This window comes from Astatotilapia calliptera, chromosome 19 (assembly GCF_964374335.1).
Source record: "Astatotilapia calliptera chromosome 19, fAstCal68.1, whole genome shotgun sequence".
Classification (NCBI taxonomy): domain Eukaryota; kingdom Metazoa; phylum Chordata; class Actinopteri; order Cichliformes; family Cichlidae; genus Astatotilapia; species Astatotilapia calliptera.
In genome coordinates, this window is record NC_137440.1 from 5,835,954 (window position 1) to 5,861,228 (window position 25,275).

A 25,275-nucleotide genomic window follows, 5' to 3' on the forward strand; every position below is an offset into this window, starting at 1 on the left:
AGTACATACAACGCTAAATCACAACAACAGTTGCCTCAAGGCGCTTTATATTGTGATGTAGACCCTACAATAATAGACCGAGAGAAAAACCCAACAACCCCCTATGAGCAAGCACTTTGGTGACAGTGGGAAGGAAAAACTCCCTTTTAACAGGAAGAAACCTCCAGCAGAACCAGGCTCAGGGAGGGGCGGGGCCATCTGCCACGACCGGTTGGGGCGAGAGAAGGAAGACAGGACAAAGACATGCTGTGGAATTGAGCCAGAGATTAATAAGAAGTATGATTCAGTGCAGAAAGGTCTACTAACACAATAGAGTCACATATATTGGTAGATCATAGCCCCTTGTCATCTGTGAGCCAAGTGTATGATGTGTGAGTGATGTATCCTCATTTGGGAATTATTACTCATTTCCAGGTCTGGGCTGAAGACCAAATCCAGATCAGGACTTTACTATGTGAAGAGTGGGACATTGATTCGTTGTTACATATCCAGTCTCTGTATTTATTTCTAAATGCTCAAAATATTACAGAATCCTGGTGCTTTTGCCTTGAAAGAGCAATGGCTATGTAACAGCATAAAGACTGCATGAAAAAACTGAACACATTTACTGTATATGTATATTTTATACATTAAAGTCTTCCTTGACCCAGTACTGTGGGTTCCATACGCGAAGACTCAGACAGAAGGAGTCACATAGGACTGGAGATGATGAATAATATCAATGTAAATACATTTTCACACATTTTTATTGTAAATAGGTCGTAAATATGTATTTTTTTAAATGAAATAAATGTTTGTGAACACATTTCTTGTATAAAAATGTATTTTCTGATCTTTGGTTGCATTTTATCTTTTAATCTTGCTGTTTCTTGTTTGATTTAATCTTTTGTTACTTTGCTGAACTTGAACTGCTGAACTTGAACTCGTGCCAGTCTATACTTTATGACATGAAAGTATTATGAAGTGCATTTATTACAAAAGTAATAAAATAATTTCTTTCCTTCAGAGCTGGCTGTTCAGTAAACGTAAAAGACTTCAAGGCTAGCTGGAGGAGTGGAGTGGTTTTCCTGGCTATCCTGTATGCTCTGCGGCCTGACCTGGTGGACCTATCCAAGGCCAGAACGAGAAGCAACAAACAGAACCTGGAGGAAGCCTTCCGTATTGCAGAGAAAGAGCTGAGGATCCCCCGACTGCTGGAGCCTGATGGTGAGGGGAAGAACTCGATTAGTTCAAAATGCACTTTATGACAACAGATACGAAATGGCAACAAGAGTGCTACTTATAGAACACACTTATACAAGCACATTCTCCTATGCATTCAATGCTTTGTTGTGTGTCTTTAAGCACTTTCTATCACTCATTACGTTTCTTAAAAGTAATAACAATACGTTACTTCCCAGAGAAAGTAATTCGTTACGCTACTTTTAACTATTTTTTTACTTTACTTTTGCCTTAGTCAGTAAATTGACCTGAAATCTGCACATAATTACCAGCAAAAGGCATATAAACCTTTAGGCTACCAACACAAATCCTAATGAAGACACACAAACGTTCTTTCTTTTAGTCTTTAAATATAAACAGAAAACTGACAACACAAAGCAAAGATGAATCCCAGTCCGAGGGAGACATTAAGGGAACCGTACTGATTCTGCTGTAGAAACAGAAGCTGCAGCCTGACTGCTGATCACTGTCTTTGTCAGCTGTTGAAATCCGGGGTCCGGCCTGTTGGCTGGGGTCAGCATGTGCTCAGCTTTAACATTATTCTGGGTTTTTGACAATGAAGATATTATTGTAAGGTCTTTACCTTTCAATATAAAATGCCTTGAAATGACTGTTGTTGTGATTTGGCACTATATAAATAACATGCTGGCTACGTATGATAGTCTTGTTCTGGCAAATCAGTTTGTAACTGATGAACCTTTTAACACAGGCGGTGACACAATCATAGCTATAATGTAATTACTGAATTCAGCACAGTTATGCCCTACGTTACAACATTACTGAAAAATGTAATGTGATTACATTAATCCATTGCATTGGGACGCATTACACCCGACAGTTGTAATAAGTTGCTAAACCAAAAAAGTTTAATTGCATTTTTACGTATATATTACTTTAAAAAAAAAAAAAAAACTTAGAAAATCACAATAATTATAAAAAACATGTATTGTTATAAGTTTGTTAAAAACAACAACCCAGAACTCCAAGTATGGGAAAATATCCAGTATTGATTGCTCAATGATGGTTTTATCATCAGTAGTGACACACACTTTGGCAATGTGTTGCACAGGATTTCTTAATCAGTTTTATAGGAAAGCTATGCTTTTTCCCTTTGGGTCACTCAGTTGCTTATTTCTCTGCTCCTTTTCGCCTGCTACAAACACTCTTTTCATGATCAGATTTATTAAATATTTTTCTCACATAGATATCTAGCAGCAAAGAATGTGTTGCTGTTTACACGTTTGCAACTGCATGCAGAGTGTAGCCATACCCAGCTTGCCTAAAGGCAAGATGATCTGACGGTCTGCTGACTCACTTGCTGCTTGTTTGCTTCAGCCTTACATAAAACCCTCATTTGTTTCATCTGCTCTGCCTGTTACTTTAATAGCAGACTTTCATGTTTCTAAGACAGAAGAGTTACACCTCCATTCCTCAGCTTCCAGTATTAAACTCCACCTGCTTCAAGAACACACTCAGATGTTAGTCTAAACATGTCAAAGTAGTGTTGCAATGTGGAGTTGATCATGGAGCACTCTGATGTTGATGCAGATGTGGACGTTCGGGACCCCGATGAGAAGTCCATCATGACTTATGTGGCTCAGTTCCTTCAGTACTCCAGGGACCTGCCAGTGCCAGAAGAAGAAATGCAGGTCTGTATGAGTTTATTATATTCGACACAGGGCATCAGGTTACGCTGCAGAAACATTTGCAGAAAAGTTGTTAGTGTAGTCCTTAAGTCTAAGAATCAGTTCAGGTAGAGTTTAGACTTCTCCTTTACTAATCTAGTCCTACTTTTGTGTGCCAAGTCAACATGTGGTAATGCTGATCTCAATCTAAACCAGTGGTGCAGAATTCACTCTCTATATATATATATATTTGAAATATATATTTGAATTGCATTATAACTGCATTAGTTCAGCGCAAAGCAAGCCCAAACTACAACTAGCTTTAAGTATAGAATGCAAATAAGTAAAAGTTTACATGTAGTGTTTATTTCAACAAAACTGGGTATTTTTAATCCCAGATGTGTGTGTGTTTTCCATTCAAACAATTAATGTATTGTTCTGAATGGCACACTATCATGTGCTCATCTATGATACCACTCTGCCACCTTATGCCCTGCAAACGCTGCTACAGAATGTAACTCTTATATATCTGTTCATGTTTCATTCCATGCTTTATTGTAAATCAGCCAGAACACACGTGGTTAATGCAGTTATAACTGTTAAGAATAAATAAGACTTTCTGTTCTTCTTACACTGAAATCAAATATCGTGTGTGCATTCAGTTGAGGTCAGCTAAATGTATTTGATGTGTTTGAGAAGACCACTTCTCTCTTGTCTTTTCCCTTCTCTCCTCGTATTTCCTCTCCTTTCCCCTTCCCCTTTTCCTCCTTAGACACAATATTTGACTCCTTCTAAAAGTCCTTCTCCTATCAACCTGCCTATCCACTACACCCCTGCTATTTCTGCTTCACCTCTCCGCCAGGTACACCCAACCATCACAATCAATCATCACAGCACAATGTCAATCAGCTGCACAATCCCTTTGTAGTACCCGCAAGTAACGATGGATTTTATTGCTGATGTTTATATCTAGTAACGACACGTCAGGGGAGTTGTTTATTCTGAGGATGCTTAACACACTGCTGTTTAAAACTAAGCTGCTCCGAGCCAAAGTTACCTTCGAATCACATGGTGGTTAAAGGCAGGACTGATCATGCAACACTGAACGAGTTTGCCCTGTTCTCTGGGAAAGGATCCAAAGCCACAGCAAGGGTGTTTTTCTCTTGCCTCCCATGAGAAGAATAAAGCGCTCATGGGGTGGTGCAGCAGTACTGGAATCGCCTCACGATAGATCAGATAAAAATACCTGTCAGCTTTGGTTTCTGACAGGATATCACCACGTTAAAGTGTAGCTGCTGTAGACATTTGACATCTTAAGATATTTTCTATTTTTAACTATTGTGTTTTGCTTTTTGATTCTGCTGTGGGAGTGGGAGATTGTAGGAATATGAGTGAGTTAGTTTGTTGGAATTTCACAAAGAAAGCTGAAAATGCATTAACAATACTAAACTTTAAGCGTATATAAGTGAAACAAATCAAATTTAGCAGTACTACGCTATGTTCCCTAGACACTACACACCACAGGATCTGCATGACAGGATGGTGATCTGCTTTTACAGGAGAAGAGGTGAACAGTAAAGGTGGCAGCCTCCTTCAAAGTGACATGTTGCTATATTCATATGAATTTTCAAAGAACAACCAAGGAGCCAAAACAAACTTATGTATGTGCGCTGCTTAAAATCAACTTAGTTAGCGCTATCATTCAGCTTTCTGTAACGTGTCTGGTGATTGGTGTTGCTTTTTACTTTACATTACACTCACATTATGACCACATTATTATCACGTAAAACTTAATTCTGGAATCACTTGATCATCCTCACCCACTCAATTTTTATTGTGTCTTTCCAGGTGACACCTGACCGTAAGGCACAGGAAATGACATGCTGGCTGGTTCAGGCCTATGATGAGCTGCTGGAGGGATGGGACTCCACAGAAGGAGAAAGCTACTCAGAAAGATATAATGTATGTTTCTAGCAAGAGCTCATCAGGATGTGTTGCATTTTTAAGTATCAGTGCACAAATTAGGTAAATGTCTGGCACATTCAGAGGCCCCGATATTATTTTAACAGGCCTATGATGTAATTACAGGCACAATAAGCACTGTCTGTATAACACAGATCTTAGTTAAAACTGAATTTGGTTAATAAAACATTTTAATTCTTCTTCCCAACAACCTGATCCTGTTTTGCACAACAGTGTTAAGCAGTTGTAATTTTTTTTCTCTCTCTTTAGTTCTCCCCCTGAAGGGAAGGAGTATGCTATCAGTTTCATTTGTTTATCTGTTTGTTACCAGATAAACATACGAAACAAACTGTGAACACAGGCTAGTGTTCACATTTTTCAAGAATCATTTTCAAATTTTGTGTGATTGTAGATGCCAATAACAGCTCGAGCTGATTTTCTTTTGGTGAAACTCGGGTCAGGGTCCTGATCATTCCTAAGCATTTGACTTTAACCTTCATTGTTAGCGCCCAAGAGCATAGTTGAGATTCAACTTCACTTTCAAGAAACCATATTGATCTAATATATCAGATGGAAAGAGTTATACAACACACTTTTTATTTTTTCATTACAATGCCCTACACTGTCACAGTAGCACTGTAATAGGCTGACATCATTCATTCATTCATTCATTTATTTGTTCATTTTCAGGCACAACAAATACCTATATTGAACATAAAATGCACAAAACAAAAAACAAAAATTGCCTGAAAAAGGAGTGGGACGAAGAAAACTTATTAAATCCCACCCCTATACTCACTCATCAACAAAAAAAACAATAAACTTCCCGCAGCTACGCCCATCATTGCATACAGACCCATCAACAGCCCCGGGCACATACAAGCATCTAAGCGGCAGCTCGCAAACAACAATTAGAGCCTTCATAACTGAATACAGAATATATAAATTATAAATTGCATTACCACAGGTAACAGGCAGTAATAACTACAAGTAACAAACACACATACATATACATACATATATATCTACACACACATGTACATATATGTACATACATACGCACACTTTTTTTTTTTTTTTTTTGGAATCCATACCAGCAATGGTAAGAGGACAGACATTACAGAGCACACTAAAAGCATCATTGAGTATACTGTGACCAGATCAATTGTTTGTAGAGAAATTTAAATCTATGAATATTTTTGCATTGTTTCAATTGTAAACTCAGACTGTTCCAGATTTTCACACCACATACAGACACACAAAAACCTTTACGGGTTGTTCGAGTTCTGGGTAATTTGAATTCTCCAAAGCCTCTCACATTATAAACCTTTTCTCGAATTTCAAATCTAGTTTGTAAATTTGCCGGTAAAAGTTTAGTAAAAGCTTTATACAAAATTATGGATGTATTGTAATTAACCAGATCCTGGAATTTAAGTAACTTTGCCTGAAGAAAGAATTTGTGAGTATGATCTAGATAACCAGCCTTGTGAATAATACGCAGTGCTCGTTTCTGTACTGTGACTAATGGATTAGTTGTATTTTTATATGTGTTTCCCCACACTTCCACACAATATGTAAGATATGGAAGAACCAGGGTACAGTACAGAGTACGAAGTGCATCTTTATCAAGGTATGGTTTCACTTTGTTCAAAACTGCGAGGCTTCTGGAAATTTTGGTTTTTATGTGTCTGACGTGGGGTTTCCATGAAATTTTGTTATCAATTACGACTCCCAAAAATTTGTTTTCACTCACATTATCAATTGGTACACCTTCAATGATAATTGGTAATTCTACATTATATTTTAAATTACCAAAAAACATTGCTTTAGTTTTATTTATATTTAATGATAATTTATTTATGTCCATCCATTTTTTTTTATTAATTTTAGCTCCCTGTTTACGGTCATTACAAGATCAGTATAATCATCGCTACTGAAAAATATGTTGGTGTCATCTGCGAACAGTATGAGTTTAAGTACTTGAGAAACATCAAAAATATCATTTATGTATACATTGAAAAGTTTTGGTCCCAACACTGACCCTTGGGGAACACCACATGCAATACCAAGTTTCTCTGAATGGTAATGCCCTATGCTAACATATTGTTCCCGACCTGTTAGGTAACTTTTTAACCAGTTACCAGCTTTCCCTCGAATACCATATCTTTCCAATTTATCCAATAATATTGAGTGATTGATTGTGTCGAAGGCCTTTTTGAGATCAACAAAAATACCAACTGCATATTTATTTTTATCCAGTGTATCAGTAATTTCTTCTACTGCCTCAATTATCGCCATTGAAGTGGTTCTTTGCGTTCTGAAACCATACTGACCAACATTTATTATTTGATGTTTTTCAAGGAATTTTTCTAATCTTGAATTAAAAAGTTTTTCTAGAATTTTTGAGAATTGAGGCAGTAGAGAAATAGGCCTATAATTGGTAAAACTGTGTTTGTCATTACTTTTATATAGTGGTATTACTTTCGCAATTTTCATTTTTTTTGGAAAACAACCAGACTGAAATGATAAATTACAGATATATGTTAAGGGACTAGCAATATTCAGAATAACCTGTTTAACTACAGACATATTTATGTCATGATAATCCATTGAAGACTTACTTTTACATTTTAATGTGATATTTATTACTTCTTGCTCATTTGTAGCTGAGAGGAACAGTGAAAAGGGATTTGATTTTATATTACTGATATTTTCATTTTTATGACACGGGATGTCTGCTGCTAGTTCAGGGCCAACATTTATGAAGAATTTATTGAACCCATCGACAATATTACTCATGTTGTGATTTTCACCATTTGCATCAGTAAAATATTCAGGATATGATGTTCCAGAAGATCCTTGTTTAATTAAGTTGTTTAACACATCCCAAGTTCCTTTTATATTGTTTTTATTTTCATATAATCTTCTTCTATAATAAAGTTGTTTGCTCGTTCTTATAATATCAGTCAATTTATTTCTATATGCTTTATATCTTTGTTCCACTTCTTTTGTTTTTACTTTGATGAACTGTTTATACAGATTGTTTTTCTTTTTGCAAGCATTAATAATTCCTTTTGTGAGCCAAGGACTTTTTATCTTTTTTTTCTTTGTCATGTGTTCGTTTACATCATATTGTAATAAAAATGTTATAAACTGACTTCACGTTATAAATTTGTCACTAAAAAAGTATTTTCCTTCCCTCAGGTATTTCAGACCTTTCTGGTGTCCTTTAATGAGCAACGACGGCCCATCATGCCTTTGTTGACGGCCATGAGACGAACCCCAAAACTGAGCGATGAGCAACGGACTCTTAGAGAGGCGTGGGATGCTCTCACAGAAAAGGTTAGTTTTTGTTATTTTTTAATCAGACTAGAGAACCTTATAAATGTATAAATATGATCTATAGTCATAATACTGTACTGTACTAATATAACACTACAGCACCATAGCAACACAGACTCTTAAACACCCTAATCTGTTACTTTACGGCTGATGTGTTATATTTGTCTGTAAATGCTTGTATATTTGTACATATTTGTGTATTTGTTCACTGCAATTCGAAGACATTTACTTTACTTGTGACTTCCTTTTCTCTGTGTGTTCATCTAGCTCCGTGAGTACAAAGTTGCTTTAGATATGAGTCTTCCAACCCCCTTGGACACAGTAGCCCGCTGGCTTTTGAGAACAGAGGAGGCTTTGGCTGAGGAAGATGGCAACCCTCAAGACCATGGCCGTGCTGCTGATGAAGCGAGGGAGAAACACGAACTGCTCAAAGTAATCATTTCCAACTTTAAGATGTACTGGGAAACAATGTTGCTGATCTTAGCAAAAACTGGTTTCCCCGGCTCTTTGTAGACAGTGAAATGTAAATGTTTGCAAGCATATAAATATATATGTGCATGCTGTCTCTGCTCGTTGTTGCTGTAGGCTTGCCTGGAGGAGATGCCACAGCACGTGAAGACCTTCCAGTCCTTCCAGAACATAGATGAGTACGGAAACATGATGATTCCTACTGACAAGATGGATGAGCTCAAGAGGAGGTGAGGGTACTTTCTCCAGTGGCCTGTGTAATGTATGCATGCACAAACTGGATATACTTTTGAAGAGTATATGAATGAATTTCTTAGTTTAAGCTGAAAGTCATAGAAGGACTTGTGCTGTCCTGACCTGGGACTGGATGTAATCAAGATCACTGCTTAAACTGAGAAAAGCATCTTATAAAGTGATAATTTACTTTCTGAAGTTGATGTGGTTTTATTTTTTAGTTTCTATTTAACGTTCTGTTGGCATCTTCATCAGATTTACCAGCGTCAGAGTGACTGCCAAGTATCATGGGATCAAGCTAGAGTACAGAGAGCATCGCCACACTGTTTTGGATCTGTTGGGGCAGATCAGGACCAAGCTTCGTGTCTGGAAGAGACCTTATATCTCCTCAGAGGCAGTCAGGGTGTTGCTGCAAGAGTGGCATGTGAGTAATCTTTGTTTAGTCTTTGTATTTTCAAAACACAATTTAATACTTGGGGGTGTGTCGATGCTTCTTAACACCTTTTTGTTCTTTCTTTGTATATATATGTATATGTTTATCTGAGCAGTACAGTAATTTCTGTTGTTGGAGTTACTAATCTTTCTTGGGGTATAATTATAAATTTGGACAATATCTATATATCTATGTAAGGCCACATAATAGAAATTCTAACCAGGATGCAGCTAAGACAAACAGATTCTGCACATAGTATCTTGATATACAAGACACACTATATATAAGACGGACAAAGCTTCCAGGTGTGAAGCCAGTGAGGAAGTGCCTTAAATATACATTTTATCTAAAGGCTAGCAGGGGGCGCCTTCTGTGTTCGCAAACAATGGAGGTTCATAGGAAAATGGCCCTTGATACCTATGCTCTACAACCTCGGTAAATACTTCAGTTGTGATCTCAAGTGGTAGTATGAAGTCATAATGAATACTATAATCATAAATTAGGGTAGGGTGTGTTTTATTGCAGGCGATGTGATTCGCAAATCACTACTGAACATGGGACGTGCCCATCGGTGTCTCAAATTTGGTTTTGACATGTCAAGAAAGCATCAGTGAAAATTCTCATCTCAAGGCCTGACACTGGAACTTTGGAAACCAATGGATGTGTCATGTTGGGTGTGTCCATCTTGTATATACAGTCTGTGATATACAGTGAAGATGTCCAAAATGGGCTATTGTAAATAGTTTTTTTATCAGGGTTTTCCCTCTGGTTCTAGTGGTGAATTTTATTCAGAGTTTTTCTCTAACTTCTTCACTAGTTTATCCAAAAATGTTCCTTCTACTGTGTAAAGGGCATGGATGTTAGTGTTGACTGACAGTATTAATTTGTATTCATTTTTTTAAACTCAGGAACTCGTATACACACAAGAGCTGCCTTCCATGTTGGAAACAGCTATTCGTAAGCTGAAGCAGATTTCCGAGAAATATTCAAGCAAATCTGCCCTTGGTAAGTACTGTGATACTCTGTAACAGCTATTTTGTATTTCTTCATTTATATTAATGTTTTTGATTCCCCATTAGAGTAAAAGTGTATTATTTTAGTTCATATTATTTCTTTGCTCCATAGCTTCAGATTATCAGCATGTCAGTCAGCAGGTGAAGCAGCTGGAGGAGGACACTGCTGTTGTTTTAGACGACGTGACCACAGTGAAAAGCACAATGGGACGGGTTCTGTCTGCCTGGGACTCGTACAGCGACTCCCTTAGTTCCCTGCAGGCTTGGCTTGAACAGTGCTCTGCAACACACAGCCACAGACCTGAGGTATGATTAACTCATTAAAGTATTATAACTGTATTGCTCTATGATAATAAATATGTCATAAACAAGCTAGTATAACTTGCTTTGTAATAGGGGATCAGTCTGTTATGACTTGGAATAACAAGTCAAGTAAAAAGTCTGCAATAATAACATCTAAATAAAATAATGTCTACATTATCCTTATAGATGATATATTTTAGTATTTGCCATTTTATTTACAAAAATTTCTATTAAGCTGACCTCCGCATCCATGGCTGAGTGGGGATCTCATCAGGCCCACCTGAATGAAGTGGGGAACTTCCTGATTGAGTCAACAGATCCTCAGACCTGCAGGAGCCTGGCAGAGGAGCTTCGAAAAGTCAACATGCAGTGGGCTGAGTTTGTCAAGAAAAACACTTTGGTGAGTCAAAGATCAAGGAAAACCCGATTTGTGTGCTTAGATTCTAAAACACCTTAATGACAAAGAATTTGGAAATGTTTGAACACTCAATCACACAAGCTATTTTTTTGTTAGAGAATTAATCAGAATATTTTCCTGACATGAATTTACTTAAAATTATTTTTTTTGATAAAGTACCCACCATATGGCACTCTAAAATCAACTTTTTATCTGTGCTTTTATTTTTTACAGAGGGTGTTTTTATCTGAGGGTATAGCTTTGTTCTTCTAAAGCGTTGGCCTAGTTTCTTCTTTTTATTTGGCATTATGCGACTAGAGGCAGCAGTGATTGTAGCAGCCTAATGTCTCATGCGTTTGGAATTTAAATGCGATTGTTCTATTGAAACAATGATTCCTAGGGAGTGACTCAAAGTTTAAAAACAGTGCTCCACCTTTACCTATTGTATGAAAGTAGCTGGAATTATAGTCTTTGAGTACAGTGCAATGTCATTCTTATATCTGGAGTTGCACGTTGAACAAGTGTTGTCAATTTCATAAAGTTCTTGTTTACTGTATGTTAATCTACTGTGGACACAACACAGTTTGAAGTTTCCATCTCTTTTCACTTATGTTAATTTCATAATTACACAGTAGATTAACATACAGTAAACAAGAATTTTATGAAATTCTGCTGCTAATGTTTACATCATTGAATTATTAATAAATTATCTTTGTTATTTAACATGTTTATTTGTGTTTTTTCCAGGAAAACATTGGTGAGCCAATTGAAGTTACCCATGTAAACCCAGAGGAAATCAGAGCTTTGATCAGAGAGGGCACACTGATTCTCAAAGAGCCTCTGGACATTATGGCGGGTCCTTTACGCACCTACAGGAAAAGATTACAGGTAGGACCAACGGCATCACTAGCAAGTCATTGCACTTTTTCAGCTCTAATGATTATTTTTGATTTAAATGACCAAATTAAATCTTTCTAAATTATTGCTCAATTTCTGCTCTTCAGTTTATAATGAGGAAGATTAAAGACATGGATCTGGATGCTTTGGCTTCTGCCCCAGAATGCCCAGCAGATCAGTTACAGAAACTGAAGCTTGCAGTACCAGAAGTATGAACGATTTCTCTTCTTTTAAAAGAACTATTATGATTGTGGTCATGAAGATTAAAATGATTATATCTGTTCTTTTTAAAAAAAAATCAAAGTAAGTCTATCTGTCCTTTGCTATCTTTTCTTTAATTGTCACCAGGTTATGCAGACATTATCTGAGGCAGAAAAGGTTTGTGTAGAGCTGCAACACAGTGTGTCTGGGCTGGACAGTCGATTGGCTGAACTTCTACATTGGGAGACTGAAGCCAGGGAGCTCTACCACCTGCTAAGGGCCACCGATCGGCAACAAAAACAGGTCCAGACCTCACAAGCCAGGGTGAGATGAATCACTGCATAGCAGTGTTGGCTTTTAAATCCTTTCATAAAGAAACATTTATGATTATTTAAAACTAACATTTTTATTTTCCAGGTCACTATTTCCCGTGGTCTACAGCTCGAAGGTCAGGTAGTCACAGAGGAGCAAGACCTGCAGGTGATCGTATCAACAAATCAGAAGAGCTCTCCCATCCACTACCTCCATGCCTCTGCTATGCAGGATCGAGTGCGAGCTGCTGTTGCTCAGTCACAGGCCAGTTGGGGTTTTTTTGTGAAGTAACCTTGTTAGACATGTTCTGACCAGACAAAACAGTATAATTGAAAGTACTTTATTTCTAAGATGCATGATGTCACTTTTAGGAAGCAGTTGGTATGCTAAGCAGCCTGGGTGCCAGACGAGACAGAAGCAGAAGTCCTCCAGCAGGACCTCCTTCAAAAGTCTTTATTCAAGATAAAGCAGTGCTTCAACATTTGAAACAGTTAGACACCAAGCATACAAAAACCTTTGTGCCAAAGATAGTGGTACAAGATTACAAAGAAGAAAAGATGACTTCTCCTCCAATGCCATACACCTACGCAGAAGCTGTGAAGCAGACCAGAAGAAAGTCGCCACCAGAAAGTCAGTTTCAAGGCTGGCCAATGGCCACTGCACAAAAGACAACAGAGACTCCAGATCAAGGGCCACAGCAAGACCTACTCCAAGAGGGACTTAGAAGACAGGTGGAAATTAAACTGGGACAGAAAGAACAGGAAGAAATAAAGGAGGAGTATCTTCTACAAGAAGTTCAGCAGCAGGAGTTGTTCCCAGTGCAACCACAACCAAGTCAGCCCAAGCAGGAGCAACAACAGGTACAACAGCAACAAGTTCAACAGCATGTGGTAATTAATATACAAGCTGAACAACAAGTTAAACAAAGACCAGAATCCAAAGACCAGACTCCACTTCAGGAACCAGCTGTAAAGAAAAAGGTTCTAAGTTCCCAAGAGCTCCAAAGCAGAAAAGCTCAAGGCATGAAGAACCGGCCATGGCTTCAGAAACCAGCTTTTCCAGAGCAGAAAACTCCAAGTCAAGAGCAGGATTTGACTCAAGATCTAGTTCAAACTAGACAGACACAAGCAGTCGGATCAGTTCAGGTAATTTCCCAAAATGTAGCAACCACCAGGCTACAGTATGAGGCCCATGCAAAACTGACTAAGCAGCCACAACAACAACAAAAAGTGGAACAGAAGCAAACACAGCAAACTGAAAATCTAGAGCATCAGCAACAAGACAAACTGCTACATCAACAACAGCAAAAAGAGCAGCATCAGCAAAAACAACAGCAAAAACAACAACCACAAGAAACTGTAAAACAAGCACAACAAGAATCAAATACCAAAAATAAATCACATGCTGTAACTTTGAGTCAACCTCAACCACAAAGAAAGGCCCCAAATCAATCACAAACCAATACTATGGTTCAGTCCCACATTACTACAGATACACAGCAACCTTGTGTTCCTCAGTCCCATGACTCTGTGAAGAAACAGTCATCAACCAAGCCACAGACCCAACAACAGCTCCAGCTACAGGATCAGGCTCTGGTTCAACCAGCTGGTCCTCAGCCATCTAAGCAGCCACAGGTACTACCCCATGACGAATCTGTAGCTCAAGTCCCAATATGGGCTCAGATCAGACAGCCTTCCAGTGTTCAGGCTCCACTGCAAGGCCCAATTCAGCTTCCTGTACCATCTCACATTCAGCTTCGTAGTCATCCACAATCATGGGCCCCTGTCCGGCCCCCTTCCCCCAAGCCACCAACCCAGGCTCAGCCTCCAATGCATACTCAGTCAACAAACATGGACCAAACCCATGCAAAATCAATGAATGATCATGAAATTCACCCTCAGCCCAAGGTCCAACCTCAAACACACCCTCAGCCTAAGACCCAAGTTCAAATCTATGCTGATCAGTCTGAGACCCATCCCAAGTCAATGCCCTACCCACATGCCCATGCTCATGCCCATGTTCCAACTAATGTTCAGCCAATGGCCAGGCTAAGTCAGGCCCAACCATTGACTCAACATCCAACCCAAGCCCAACCTATACTCCACCTTCAGGGTCATTCTTTGACTGATCCTATGACTCAGTATCCAACACATGCACAGGCACTGGTCCAGCAACAAGGCCATATTTCACAGGGGCACTTTCAAGCTTATACTCAAGTCATATCCTCAGTCACCCAGTCTATCCAGCATCCACAGGCTACAGTGCAACCTCAGTTATACTCCCAGGGTTATGCCCAAGCTCAGTCCACATCTCAGCAGTGGACAGATAAACAAGAAACACAAAATCAAGCATTTCCCCAGCAGAGTCACCCTATCCCGCAACCATATCCTCAGCAAATGGGCCAAGCAACACATTCTCAGGCTTATCCTACAGTTCAGACTCTATCACAGTGGGCCCAGCAAACGCCTCAGATTGCCCACCATAGGGTTTCTCATATGGGGCCATCATATACTCAACCGCAAATGCATCCTCAAGCTCAACCCCAACCCTGGACTCAAACACAGCAGCAAATTGGGCCCCATAGTTCCATGCATCAACACACCCAGATGAGAGCTTCTAACTTAGTTCAGCCACAACAAGGCCAAGTTCAGCAACAGACTTGGGTTCAAGCACCACTGCAAGTGCCATCTCAGTCTTATCAGCAGCCTCAGTCTCAGCAGTATGTACAGGTCCAGCATCAACCCCAAGCTCAACATCACTCTCCATCTCAGATTCAAACACAGATATCTCTCCAGTCACAACCATCACATCCAGCCTATCCTCAGCTTCCTTCACAGCCCCAGCAACAAACTTTGCAGGCCCAGTCCCAAACACACGTCCAGGCACAGCCATTAGTTCAAGAAAAGCCCTTTGCCAGGACTCAGGGGACTCAATCTAATATTCAATCCCAGCAATCAACTTCTCAGCCCAAGCATCAGCCCCAACTTCAGCTACAACCAACGATTCAGTCACAAACTCAATTAAAAGGTAACTCACCTCTACAGCCCAGACCTCTACAGCCAAAACAGGATGTTGAAATGACACCTCAACTAATAGTTCAGTCACCAATTAAACACATACCTGGATCACTGCCACAGCCCAAACCCGAATCTCAATTGCCACCACAGGCTCAGTCACTAACTAAAGTTAATGTTGAATCACCCCCTCAACCCAAGATGCAAGCCCAACCTCAATTACAACCTACAGTTCAATCACCAACTCAGCCCAAAGTTCAGTCACCAGTCCAACCCAAAGTCCAACCAGTGTTCCAACCCAAATCTCAGGCACAGTTATCCCCACAGCACCATCCTCAGTTTCCGGTGTCATTGCCTCCCACGGCCCAAACAGTGCCACAGTCCAAGACTCAATCTCCCACACAGGCAAGACCTCAGACTCAACCACTTGACCCACCAAAGACTGAAACCCAGTCTCCTTTGAAACAGAAAATTCAACACTCCCAGACTATTCTCGTCTCTGAGATCGATGTGTTGCTTCAAACCCAGGCTGAGTCACCAGATATCAAACCTCCTGCTCTGGCTCAAGCACCTCCCCAGGCCTACACAGAGGCCTACACTAAGGCACAGGCTTTAGCTAGAAATGGCTTTGAGGAGGCCAAACACTGCCTGCAGGCGCACATCCTGGAAGCTATCAACATCTTCAAAGACAGGCGTGTATCAGCTGAGCAAGCTTCAGTAAAGGAGGTAAGTTTAACCATTGGCAATGACTTCTGCACATTTCATATTTAGTGAATATTCATGATTGATAAGTTTTATTTGACAATTTTTGCGAATTTACAAGTCTGTTTACCTACCCTACATTTATAGCCACATTGTTTGATGTCTTAAATAGAAAGTAGTTACTTTGCCTTAAAAAAACATCCAACAACATGAAATACAGTTTCTGTAGAGGAATCATAATGTAACTATTTTGTGTTTAAACACAGAAAACTCTGAGGACACTTGATCCAGAGTTGCTGGAGGAGTTCTTGCGAGCAGCTAATGGCATGGAGGCCTTTTGTACCCCCTCACAGCTCAGAGATATGGAGTTCTTCACCCAATCTGTCAGGACACAGTGGGAGGTGGGGATTTTGATTTTTATGAATAGTCAAATGTTCACTAGTTTTTTTAAAGACATCTCTCAGTTAATTGCATATGCATATTTAAACCACAAACTAAAACTGGCAATTATTTTATGCCTTTGAAGCCTGTTTTTAAAGGAATGTTAGCAAACTGACACAGATGTAAACAATTCAACATTATTAACCTTTTAGTCAATACTATATTCTATCATGTTTCCTTTTTCATATATATATATATATATATATATATATATATATATATATATATATATATATATATATTCATTGTATATATTATCTCCCAGGCCCTCAGAGCTGAGATCTCAGGCTTTTTGGAACAATTACAGTTTGAAGTAACAAGGAAACACTTTAATGCAGCAGTCCTTCGGTGTGAGATGCACTTAAGCACCAGCTTAGAAAACCAAGCTCAGGTAGCTAAATGACCGAAGCTGAACTCTTGGCAGGGGTGCTTCAAAGGATGGGTATTCAGCCAGTTTTCTCTGCTCTCCTTGTCTAACTTTGTCTTTTCCATCTTCTTTGTATGCCTTCAAGGAAGCTTTCAGTGGGAAGGGTAATAGCAATACTTTATTCCAGCTGGTTTCTAAGAGAGTGCTGTTTTAGCTAGTTTTGTTTGGGTATGTTTACAGTTTCAGACACTTTTTATTATCTTAAGCTGAAAACGACAAACAACACCATCATTATCAGGACCTTAAAACAATGAATTAAATGAAAATATGTGCTAATGAAGATGAAATCACATCTTCTCTGTAAGCTTAAAACAGCATTCTTTTATGAATTTGTGCAGCCCATCTGTTGCCGGCTGCCATCTGGGGTCTTGCTCAAGTGGTGCAATGTATCTGCCAAACCTTCTTTTATGATATAGGATGCTAATAAGCAGGTCACACATATAACTAATTTATAGTTGTATAAATATAATAAAAACACAAGAAAATAAATAAAAAGCTTAACAAAAAAAGAAGATTTGGCTCAATGGATCGCCTGAAGTCAAAGCAGCTCTGCAATGCCTTTGTGCTTACTGTTTTCACATTAAAATCATTCAACAGGCTTGCTTCTCAGCAGACTTTGCTGAAGCAGAACAGCACCTGCAGGCACTGAAAGAGTTGTGTGACACCCTAAGCCCGGAGGATGCTCACCGCTTGGCTCAGACGCAGCTGAGGGAGTGTGAAAAGAGGCTGGCTGCCATCCAGCATCAGTTCAGTGGAGATCAAGACACACCACTCCCTGAATCTAGGTGAGGCTTTCCATAGAGGTTTCAAAACAGCAAGGACTTGGCATGCAATCTTCAAAACAACCATTTTTATTCCTTATTTAATTCTTAATACTGAGTAAAACATTTGGTTGTGCATGATTTATGTTGCAGATATTGTATTAAGTTACATTTACATTTATTCAAAATATAGTATGAAGTTTAAATCAATTTCAATTCTGTAGGATTCCTGTTGCCTTCACTGAGGATTCCAACACACAGAAGGAGCCTACCAAACCAAGTGACAAACCTCAGGCCTTAGCTGAGGTATGATTCACTATTATTAAAAATTCTTATTAAAAAGATTCTCTCTATAGATTTAAACAGTCACAGCTCCTTTAACACATTTTAAGCAAGAAGAAATACAGACCAGTCTTTGAATTTAAATCCTGAAGCCGATACTGGGCGTGTGCAGATGTGTCTGAAATAATCGTTAACATCCTGTTGCTTTTTTCCAGGTGACCCAGGTGACAGTGAAGACAGTTGCTGTGGAGAGAAGGGAGACTGAAAAGCAGATGTCTTTGGAGGAGGAAGTAACCAAAAAGGAAGCTTTAGAAAGGTGAAATTTAGCTGTCTTGTGTTTTATAATCAAAGGCAACGTACAAATCAAAAAACAGGTTGGATGGTTTTATATTTAATCCTTAAATTTAGTTATTTTTGGTTTAACTCTCCAGATATGAGAATGCTAAGAGGGCTCTGCAAGCCCAACTAGCTAAAAATGAACAGAGCATCAAGGACGTCCCCTCTGACTCAGTCTCTCTGAAAGGCCTGCATACACGGCTCCAGGAAATACAGGTACAATGATGTTATAAATACCACTCTATCAGAAACAAACGGGACTGAAATATAAATGACATGCTATAAGAACCTTTGAGCAAAATGACTCAATCCCCACAACCGGCCAGTAAACTTGAGTTAAATTCCTTTCTTCCTAGTTCTTGAGACAAGAGACTGAGTGTCTTTGGTCTGAGTATGCAAACCAGTGCTCTCAGTGTTCCCAGCTGAGTGGAAACACTTCTCTGGAGCAGGAGAAAGCAGAGCTGCAGGAGCAGTGGCGCACTCAGCAGTCCAACCTTCAGAGGAGAGGCAGCTCGCTGGGCTCTGCACTCAGGCAGATTGACTCCACTGAGAATCACATGGTGGACTTCACCGACCGCCTGGACCGTTATCTGAGACAGCCCAAAGACATCACTAGCTTCACACTGGCCAACACTAACATTCTGAAAGATATAAAGGTCTGCTGTTAGCCATACACAATTTTGTTTTGTTTAATTTTGTCAGTCTGACACACAAATATTGTCTAAGCACATGTGTTAACACCTATATGAAGCCTGGATTCATATAGTCAAAGAAGTCTTTGCAGAGGTCAGCACATTTTAAAATTTCACATGGCTGGAAAAAACATACTGGTCAATAACTGGATCATTGAAAACAAGCTGAATGCATCTTGTACACATAAACAAGCTACATAAATCGTACAATTTGGTGTTTAATATTTATTATGTGTTGGATTTCCTAGTCCCCTGTATCATCAACTCCTAAACACCACAGTACAGATAGATATTAGACATCAGTGATGCTGGCCTTTATAAGATAAATCCAATAAATGCAAATTCTTAGAGATATAAGAATGTTTTTTTTTTTAAAAAGAAAAAGAAAAAAAAGATGTAATGTAAGATCTCACTTCTATAGGCATCTCACCTCACACTACACCTTGTGTGTTTTTTGCTAAAGGAACTGGATGACAACATACAGAGTGAACTGGACCAGTTGTCCCGTCTGGACCCTGAATCCAGCGACTTGGATCCCAGAGAACGCTTCCCTCTGTCCCGTGAGTTTGAGGCTCACAAAACCAGCTTGGATCAACTCCGGCAGCAAGTCCGGAAGAGCGAAGCAGCTGCCCGTGCCCTCGACCGATTTCTTATGTCGCTGCGCACTGTGGATGAGGATATCTCAAGTATCCCAGGTCCACCCTGTAGTGACGCTGTGGTGCTGCAGGAATGCCGCTCCAAGTTGACTCTGATAAGGCAGAGCATAGACAGTTTGAAAGAGAAGGCACCTCAGCTGGATCTACTCTTGCAGGGAGCTCGGCTCACAGTCACAAGGGATGGTATCCCAGCCTCCTGCCTCGATATGGTGAATGTCCTGGTGAGAAGGCTGGACGAGAGTGACAGTGGGCTGGTCAGCCAGCAGAAGGTCCTTCAGAAGGAGACCCAAAGCAAAACCCTGGGCCTGAGGAAGAGGACGATGCTGGGGGAGATGAAGAAGCTGCAGGATACGATTGAAGCGCAAGGCCTCAAAGAGCCCACCATGCCTGCGTTGCAGCACAGGTTTGTCCCTTTAGTGCGATAGTGCTTCTGCTATCCTGAAGCAGTTTTGATATGTGAAAATGGGAAACTACATGTAGTCCCAGAATGTACCGTTTAGATTTTGCAATATATTTGCAGAATTAAAATCTGAATTTGTTGCACTTTCCAGGCTTCGTGCCCTCTTGGATTTAGAAGGCCAGCTGCAGGCTCAGAACTGTGAGCTTCAGAGCCTCCGTGAAGTCCAAGAGAAGCAGGGAGGAGGAGAAAATCTCCTTCAGGAGCTGGAAGCTCAGTGGAAGGAGACTCAGCAGGCTTTTTCTGACAGGTAACGTCGGCACAAGAACCTTAAATTAAGACTCTGTCTAGAAAGGTGCTATATAAATAAAATTTTATTTATTTATTTATTCTTTAAGCCATTAATGAGCAACACTGACTTATATGCTGTCCTCAACTGCTAGAAATGAATGCATTTAAGTTCAAGTAAACTTTTATTATGTTTCTCTATACACTGCAATCCGAATGCTCAAATCTTCCTTGGTATTTTCTCACTCTTGCAGAAGGAAGCAGTACAGCACACTGCTGGAGCTTCTGAAGAAGTTCCAGACCTGCCGGAGTCTCCTGAGCAGCACCATCCAGAAAGCAGAGCAGGCAATCAGCGATAAGGCATCCTACATGGGGAAAGACAACCTACAGAGGAGTATGGCAAAGGTAGGTGTATTTGCATTGTCTTTCAATATATTCTGACTCTTGTATTGGTTTCCTAAAACAGCTTAAGGGCATTTGTTACTGTATGCACTAAAAGGAATGAACCAGCAGATGGCAGACACTTTCTAAATATCAGATTGGTGTGCTCGGTGCGCACTTACAAGTGCTGTATGTTAACACGTGTACATTTGTTCAGGTCTGTGATATTAAGGAGGAGCTGGCTGGTCTTGCGGGGCCGATGGAAGAGATGAGAAGTGTTTGCAAACAGCTGCAGACTGAACTGAAGAAGTTTCCAGACTGCAGTGAATCTCCATTTGAAGCAGAGGCTGACACGCTGATGGACAGCTGGCTGGACGTATGCATCTATGCACTGACACTTACAGATGTTGTTCTTGTAAACAAACAGAGGAGTTCTACTAAAACTGTACATTAAGCATGCTGGGAAGGAGACTGATCAGACTCACTGACACTGACATCTTAGTATCTGAGTTAAAAATTATACCTTCACAAGCTTGTTGGATTTTTTAACATCCTCAGTAAATGGCAGCATTTTCACTGCGTGTCAGTCTGACATTGATCCAGTGTTTCGTGTCTCCAGAACAGCTCTGTCTGTGACAAATATTAGAAGTACAACTCAAAGTTGAACAGAGAAACTAAAGTCGTAGTTGGATCGTGGTTGGAATATTTCTATTTATATATTTCTATATTGCTCGCCTTAACTAAATTTTAGTGATCTTTTGGTGCCCCTGCAGGTGACAGAGAAGACAGATGCCTACATGGATAACCTACGAGTGGGCCTGGAGCTGTGGGAGAAGCAGCTGATGCTGGGAGGAGAGGTGGACAGCTGGGCCGGGGCCAAACTCGCCCTGTTTGCAGAGAGCCATGCTTTCTACAATGAGCAACAAGTACTCACCATGAAGGTACTGAAGTAAAACCTGATATTTTTAACTGTTCTTCAATCATTTTTCTAATCGATTTTAAGTATCTGTTAATTTGAAATAATTCCAGTTTCACTTTTTGTGATTTTTTTTTTTGTCTGTACATTTGTGTATTTTGTTGTGTTCAGGATGAAATCCAGGCCAATGAGGAGAACATCACTCATTTTCACAAGAAGTCTATTGAGATCCAGGAGATGCTGCAAAGTCAGGAAGCTCCACTGGAGCTACAGGTGAGATGAAACAGAGACTTTTACAACACCATTTCATTTTATGTAGTTATTCATGCGTAAACTTTTTTAAAGAATTATTATTTCCCCTGTACCGTGCTTCTCTTCTCATCATTCCTCTGTTCCGTGTAGGTAATGGAAACCCAGCTGAGAAAGAGACTGGAGCAGGTGAAGGAACTGTTTACCGACTGCACAGATGTCTTTGAGGAGCTAATCGCTGTGAAGAAGCATCTAGCCGAGAAGGTAGAGGATTGTCAGACAGCGGTAGAGAACATCCAGAGTCGTATCAATGAGACTAATGCTTCAGGTCCAAATGTGGAAGCCCAGATACAGGTATGCAGCTGTTGACAGAGATGGACAGCATGGTGCTCCTATACTAGTGAGATTCTCCTGAATGATCACCACTTATAATGTTTTGTGTCTCACGCTGCAGGATCTGTGCAACGACCTGGAGTCTCAGGAAGAGCAGGCTGAGGCCGTGTTGAAGGAGGTGGGATTGGTTTCCAGTGTGGCCAGCCCTCAGGTGCTTGAGGCACTCTCTGTTGACTGCAGCAGGCTAACAGAGGCAATCTCGCGCACCAAAGACATGATCCAGCTGAAGAGAGAGGAGAGGGACAAAGGCCTGCTCAAGGTTATCGGAGGTTAGTATTGAAAATGTGCTTTTAATCAGTTGCTTATCAGAGGTCTGGCAAAAAGCATTGAATTAGGAAATACAGAGAGAAGACAAGCATCAATCACATATAGACACAACATAAGTACAACAAATGAAAATGAAACATGTTTTTAAAAATGGTTAAAAAATTAAAGCAGATTAAATAAAAGACTTTTGGCTATTAAGGAAAGATTAACAGGATAACAGGCCTGATACTGTCAGCGTAACTTTTTCTGGCAACCACTGGACACTAACATCACTCAGACCGGGATCTCCACGTGTCTGATCAACAAGCAGGATATTGTCTTTGTTTCTCTTTATATTTGACTCAGATATTAGAAGGCAGGGACATGTTTTGGTCTCAGTATTCCTTAATTCAATTGTGTGTATGAATAATTTTAAAAAAATGTTCCCAGATGAGAAGCAGTCATTCGAAGAATGGTTCCAGGACTTGCAGCTAGCCGTCAATGAGTGCTTCGAGAACCCTGAGAGTAGAACAGATGTGGAGACGTTTTTGCAAAGACTGGCTGTAAGTTGATGGATAATTTTAAAGTTAGATAGATGCTATAGATGCTTATATGACAGATGGATGTTCATGTTTTCTTTCATCAGAGTTTCTTAAAGTCCAAGGATGCAGAGAGACGTCTTGACCAGCTGAAAGATCAGCTGGAGAGAGGCAGGGAGCAGGTTCCACCTCAGCAGCTCTCTGAGTTTACTGGGTGGATGCAGGAGCAGCAAGAGGAAGTGGTTACGTTCAGAACCCACTGCCAAAACCGGCAGAAACAAATGGAGTCACTGCTCAGCGACTTGGACAGGTCATTCCTGCTTCTGCTAATATAATAGCTATACTGTTAAACAACACATAAAACATTTTTTTGAGCATTTCCACAAACAGAATGTGTTTGTTTTAAGTTTTTTTTTTCTTTTTTAAAATATAGTCTGCAGAAGCAGCATGACAGCCTTCGTCAGTGGCTTCAGAACAAAGAAAAACAGTCTGTGGTGTCTGAGAAAGTCAAACAACTTCTGAAAGACCTTCAGGATGAGAGGTGATCCTCAACATACATAAAACCAGAACCAGAAATATTCCATCGCACGAGCAGTAAAGTTTGCTGACTTCCAAGATATGCACATCTCTCTAATTTTTATAGTTGTTTCATGTTAACGGAAAGAGTCAGAATAGAATAGAATTAAGCACGACATAGACCTAAACCTGTCTATTACAGAAAAATTTGGATGCATAATATGCTGCGTGAGGACGTTATCCCTTCTATTTCTTTTGTATGCCGTCTTACTTGTCTTTGTCTGTCCATGCAACAGTGGAAGAGCCGAGACCCTCAGTGAGCTGCTGGCATCAATACGCAGACAAGGTGTCAGATCTGAGAGCCTCCTGAAGGACGCTGATAACTTGATACAGCGCTACAGAAACCTGGAGGGCAGGATGCTGAATCAGGCTGAGGCCCAGAGTGTGTTGGATGGAGAATACAATGTGTTTAATACTCAGGCAGAGAGCACCAGGACTTGGATCAGTGAACTATCACAGCCTCTCACCACTCCAGACAGAGACACCAACATGGAGGAGATGAAGTCCAAAGCACAAGTTAGTGAAAGTGGTGTCTAATCTAATAAAGCTTTCTTCTGGGAATATTTTGGTGTATTGTTAGCTCATCTCTTAAAGTATTAAAATAATGATATTCTGTCTGGAGTTAAAAATGTCGGACACGTTTTATGATTTTGTCACCAGGCCATCCTTAGCTGCAAACCTGAGGGAGACTTTAAAGTGAGCAGCTTGAGACGACAAAGCGAAAGCCTGTGTGAGAAGGAAGGCCTGGACGAGTCCAGGAAACAAAGTGTCCAGCTGCTAGTTAGAGACACAGAGAAACAGTGGACAACAGCCCTGCAGGCTGCTCAGGAGGCTCTCAGAAAGGCAGAGATGCAAGCCATTTTAGAAAAAGACGTTGAAGCTTTCCAAACCCACAATGAAAGTGTCCAGTCCTGGATCAGAGACCAGGACCAGAACCTCAAGTCTATCTGTGGCCATGTGCAAGTTGAAGAAAAGCTTCAGGCAGCACAAGTGAGTGTAAATTGACATGTAGATGAGTTTGGTAAGGGTGGGTTGTAGTTTATAGAATCACTTGTACGGGCTTGTCTTTCAAGGATCAAAACAAAGTGGTTACCTAACAGGGTATCTCTTCTCTTAAGGCTTTTCTGAGCTCCAAGCCTAATGGAGAGTCAAAGCTCCAAGAGCTTAAGCAACTGTGCCAGAGTCTATGTGACAACCAGAGTTTGGATGAGAGCAGGAAACTAAAGCTTCATGATGCAGTCAAACACACAGAACAGGAGTGGAGGAAAGCCTTGCAGGGTGCTGAAGAGGCTCTCAAACAGGCAGAGGCTGAAGAGGCCACTAAAAGAGATTTTGATGCTTTCAAAACCCAAAGTGAAACAATCCAATCCTGGATCAAAGAGCAGAAGCAGAAACTGCTGTCCCTCAGTAGTCATATGCACTTTGAAGAAAGGTCCGAGATAGTACAGGTGAGTTTACAAGTTGGGACCTAACTTCAAAATATATTATAGAAACTGATGAAATTTGTAAAATTTATAAAACTGATATATGCTCATACTGTAGATCTCTACTGCAGTTTTTAATTGCAGTTT

General features: G+C 40.1%; 3 protein-coding genes and 1 long non-coding RNA gene across 4 annotated transcripts; all 4 read left to right on the top strand.

Annotated features, from left to right (window-relative positions):
• Positions 1-194: 194 nt before the first annotated feature.
• Positions 195-5,665, top strand: LOC145422512 (uncharacterized). Its single transcript, XR_013903820.1, has 3 exons — positions 195-1,206; positions 2,770-2,870; positions 4,695-5,665. It is a non-coding gene; the product is annotated as an uncharacterized LOC145422512 (long non-coding RNA).
• A 6,578-nt stretch (positions 5,666-12,243) lies between these two features.
• LOC145422601 (uncharacterized) lies at positions 12,244-17,408 on the top strand. The gene is made up of 4 exons (XM_080294144.1): positions 12,244-12,420; positions 12,514-16,148; positions 16,391-16,525; positions 17,331-17,408. The coding sequence occupies exons 2-4, from the start codon at positions 12,792-12,794 to the stop codon at positions 17,406-17,408; spliced, it is 3,570 nt and encodes a 1,189-aa protein (XP_080150270.1). The 5' UTR covers positions 12,244-12,420; positions 12,514-12,791.
• Positions 17,409-18,582: 1,174 nt separating this feature from the next.
• LOC145422602 (nesprin-2-like) lies at positions 18,583-23,239 on the top strand. The gene is made up of 9 exons (XM_080294145.1): positions 18,583-19,027; positions 19,527-20,122; positions 20,271-20,426; positions 20,659-20,809; positions 21,003-21,161; positions 21,559-21,726; positions 21,873-21,974; positions 22,104-22,612; positions 23,040-23,239. Exons 1-8 carry the CDS (start codon positions 18,929-18,931, stop codon positions 22,317-22,319), a joined length of 1,647 nt encoding a protein of 548 aa, XP_080150271.1. The 5' UTR covers positions 18,583-18,928; the 3' UTR covers positions 22,320-22,612; positions 23,040-23,239.
• LOC145422510 (nesprin-2-like) lies at positions 22,982-23,673 on the top strand. The gene is made up of 3 exons (XM_080293977.1): positions 22,982-23,152; positions 23,236-23,438; positions 23,562-23,673. The coding sequence occupies exons 1-3, from the start codon at positions 23,012-23,014 to the stop codon at positions 23,671-23,673; spliced, it is 456 nt and encodes a 151-aa protein (XP_080150103.1). The 5' UTR covers positions 22,982-23,011.
• Positions 23,674-25,275: the final 1,602 nt, after the last annotated feature.

Bases quoted from the DNA above. Each gene is read 5' to 3' on its own strand.
- LOC145422601 (XM_080294144.1), top strand. From the start codon at position 12,792: ATGCTAAGCAGCCTGGGTGCCAGACGAGACAGAAGCAGAAGTCCTCCA. The intron at 16,149-16,390 runs GTAAGTTTAACC...GTTTAAACACAG, and splicing joins AGCAAGCTTCAGTAAAGGAG to AAAACTCTGAGGACACTTGA. The intron at 16,526-17,330 runs GTGGGGATTTTG...GAATTTGTGCAG, and splicing joins CTGTCAGGACACAGTGGGAG to CCCATCTGTTGCCGGCTGCC.
- LOC145422602 (XM_080294145.1), top strand. From the start codon at position 18,929: ATGGTGGACTTCACCGACCGCCTGGACCGTTATCTGAGACAGCCCAAA. The intron at 20,123-20,270 runs GTTTGTCCCTTT...TGCACTTTCCAG, and splicing joins ATGCCTGCGTTGCAGCACAG to GCTTCGTGCCCTCTTGGATT. The intron at 21,975-22,103 runs GTGAGATGAAAC...TGTTCCGTGTAG, and splicing joins AAGCTCCACTGGAGCTACAG to GTAATGGAAACCCAGCTGAG.
- LOC145422510 (XM_080293977.1), top strand. From the start codon at position 23,012: ATGAATAATTTTAAAAAAATGTTCCCAGATGAGAAGCAGTCATTCGAA. The intron at 23,153-23,235 runs GTAAGTTGATGG...TTCTTTCATCAG, and splicing joins CGTTTTTGCAAAGACTGGCT to AGTTTCTTAAAGTCCAAGGA. The intron at 23,439-23,561 runs GTCATTCCTGCT...TTTAAAATATAG, and splicing joins CTGCTCAGCGACTTGGACAG to TCTGCAGAAGCAGCATGACA.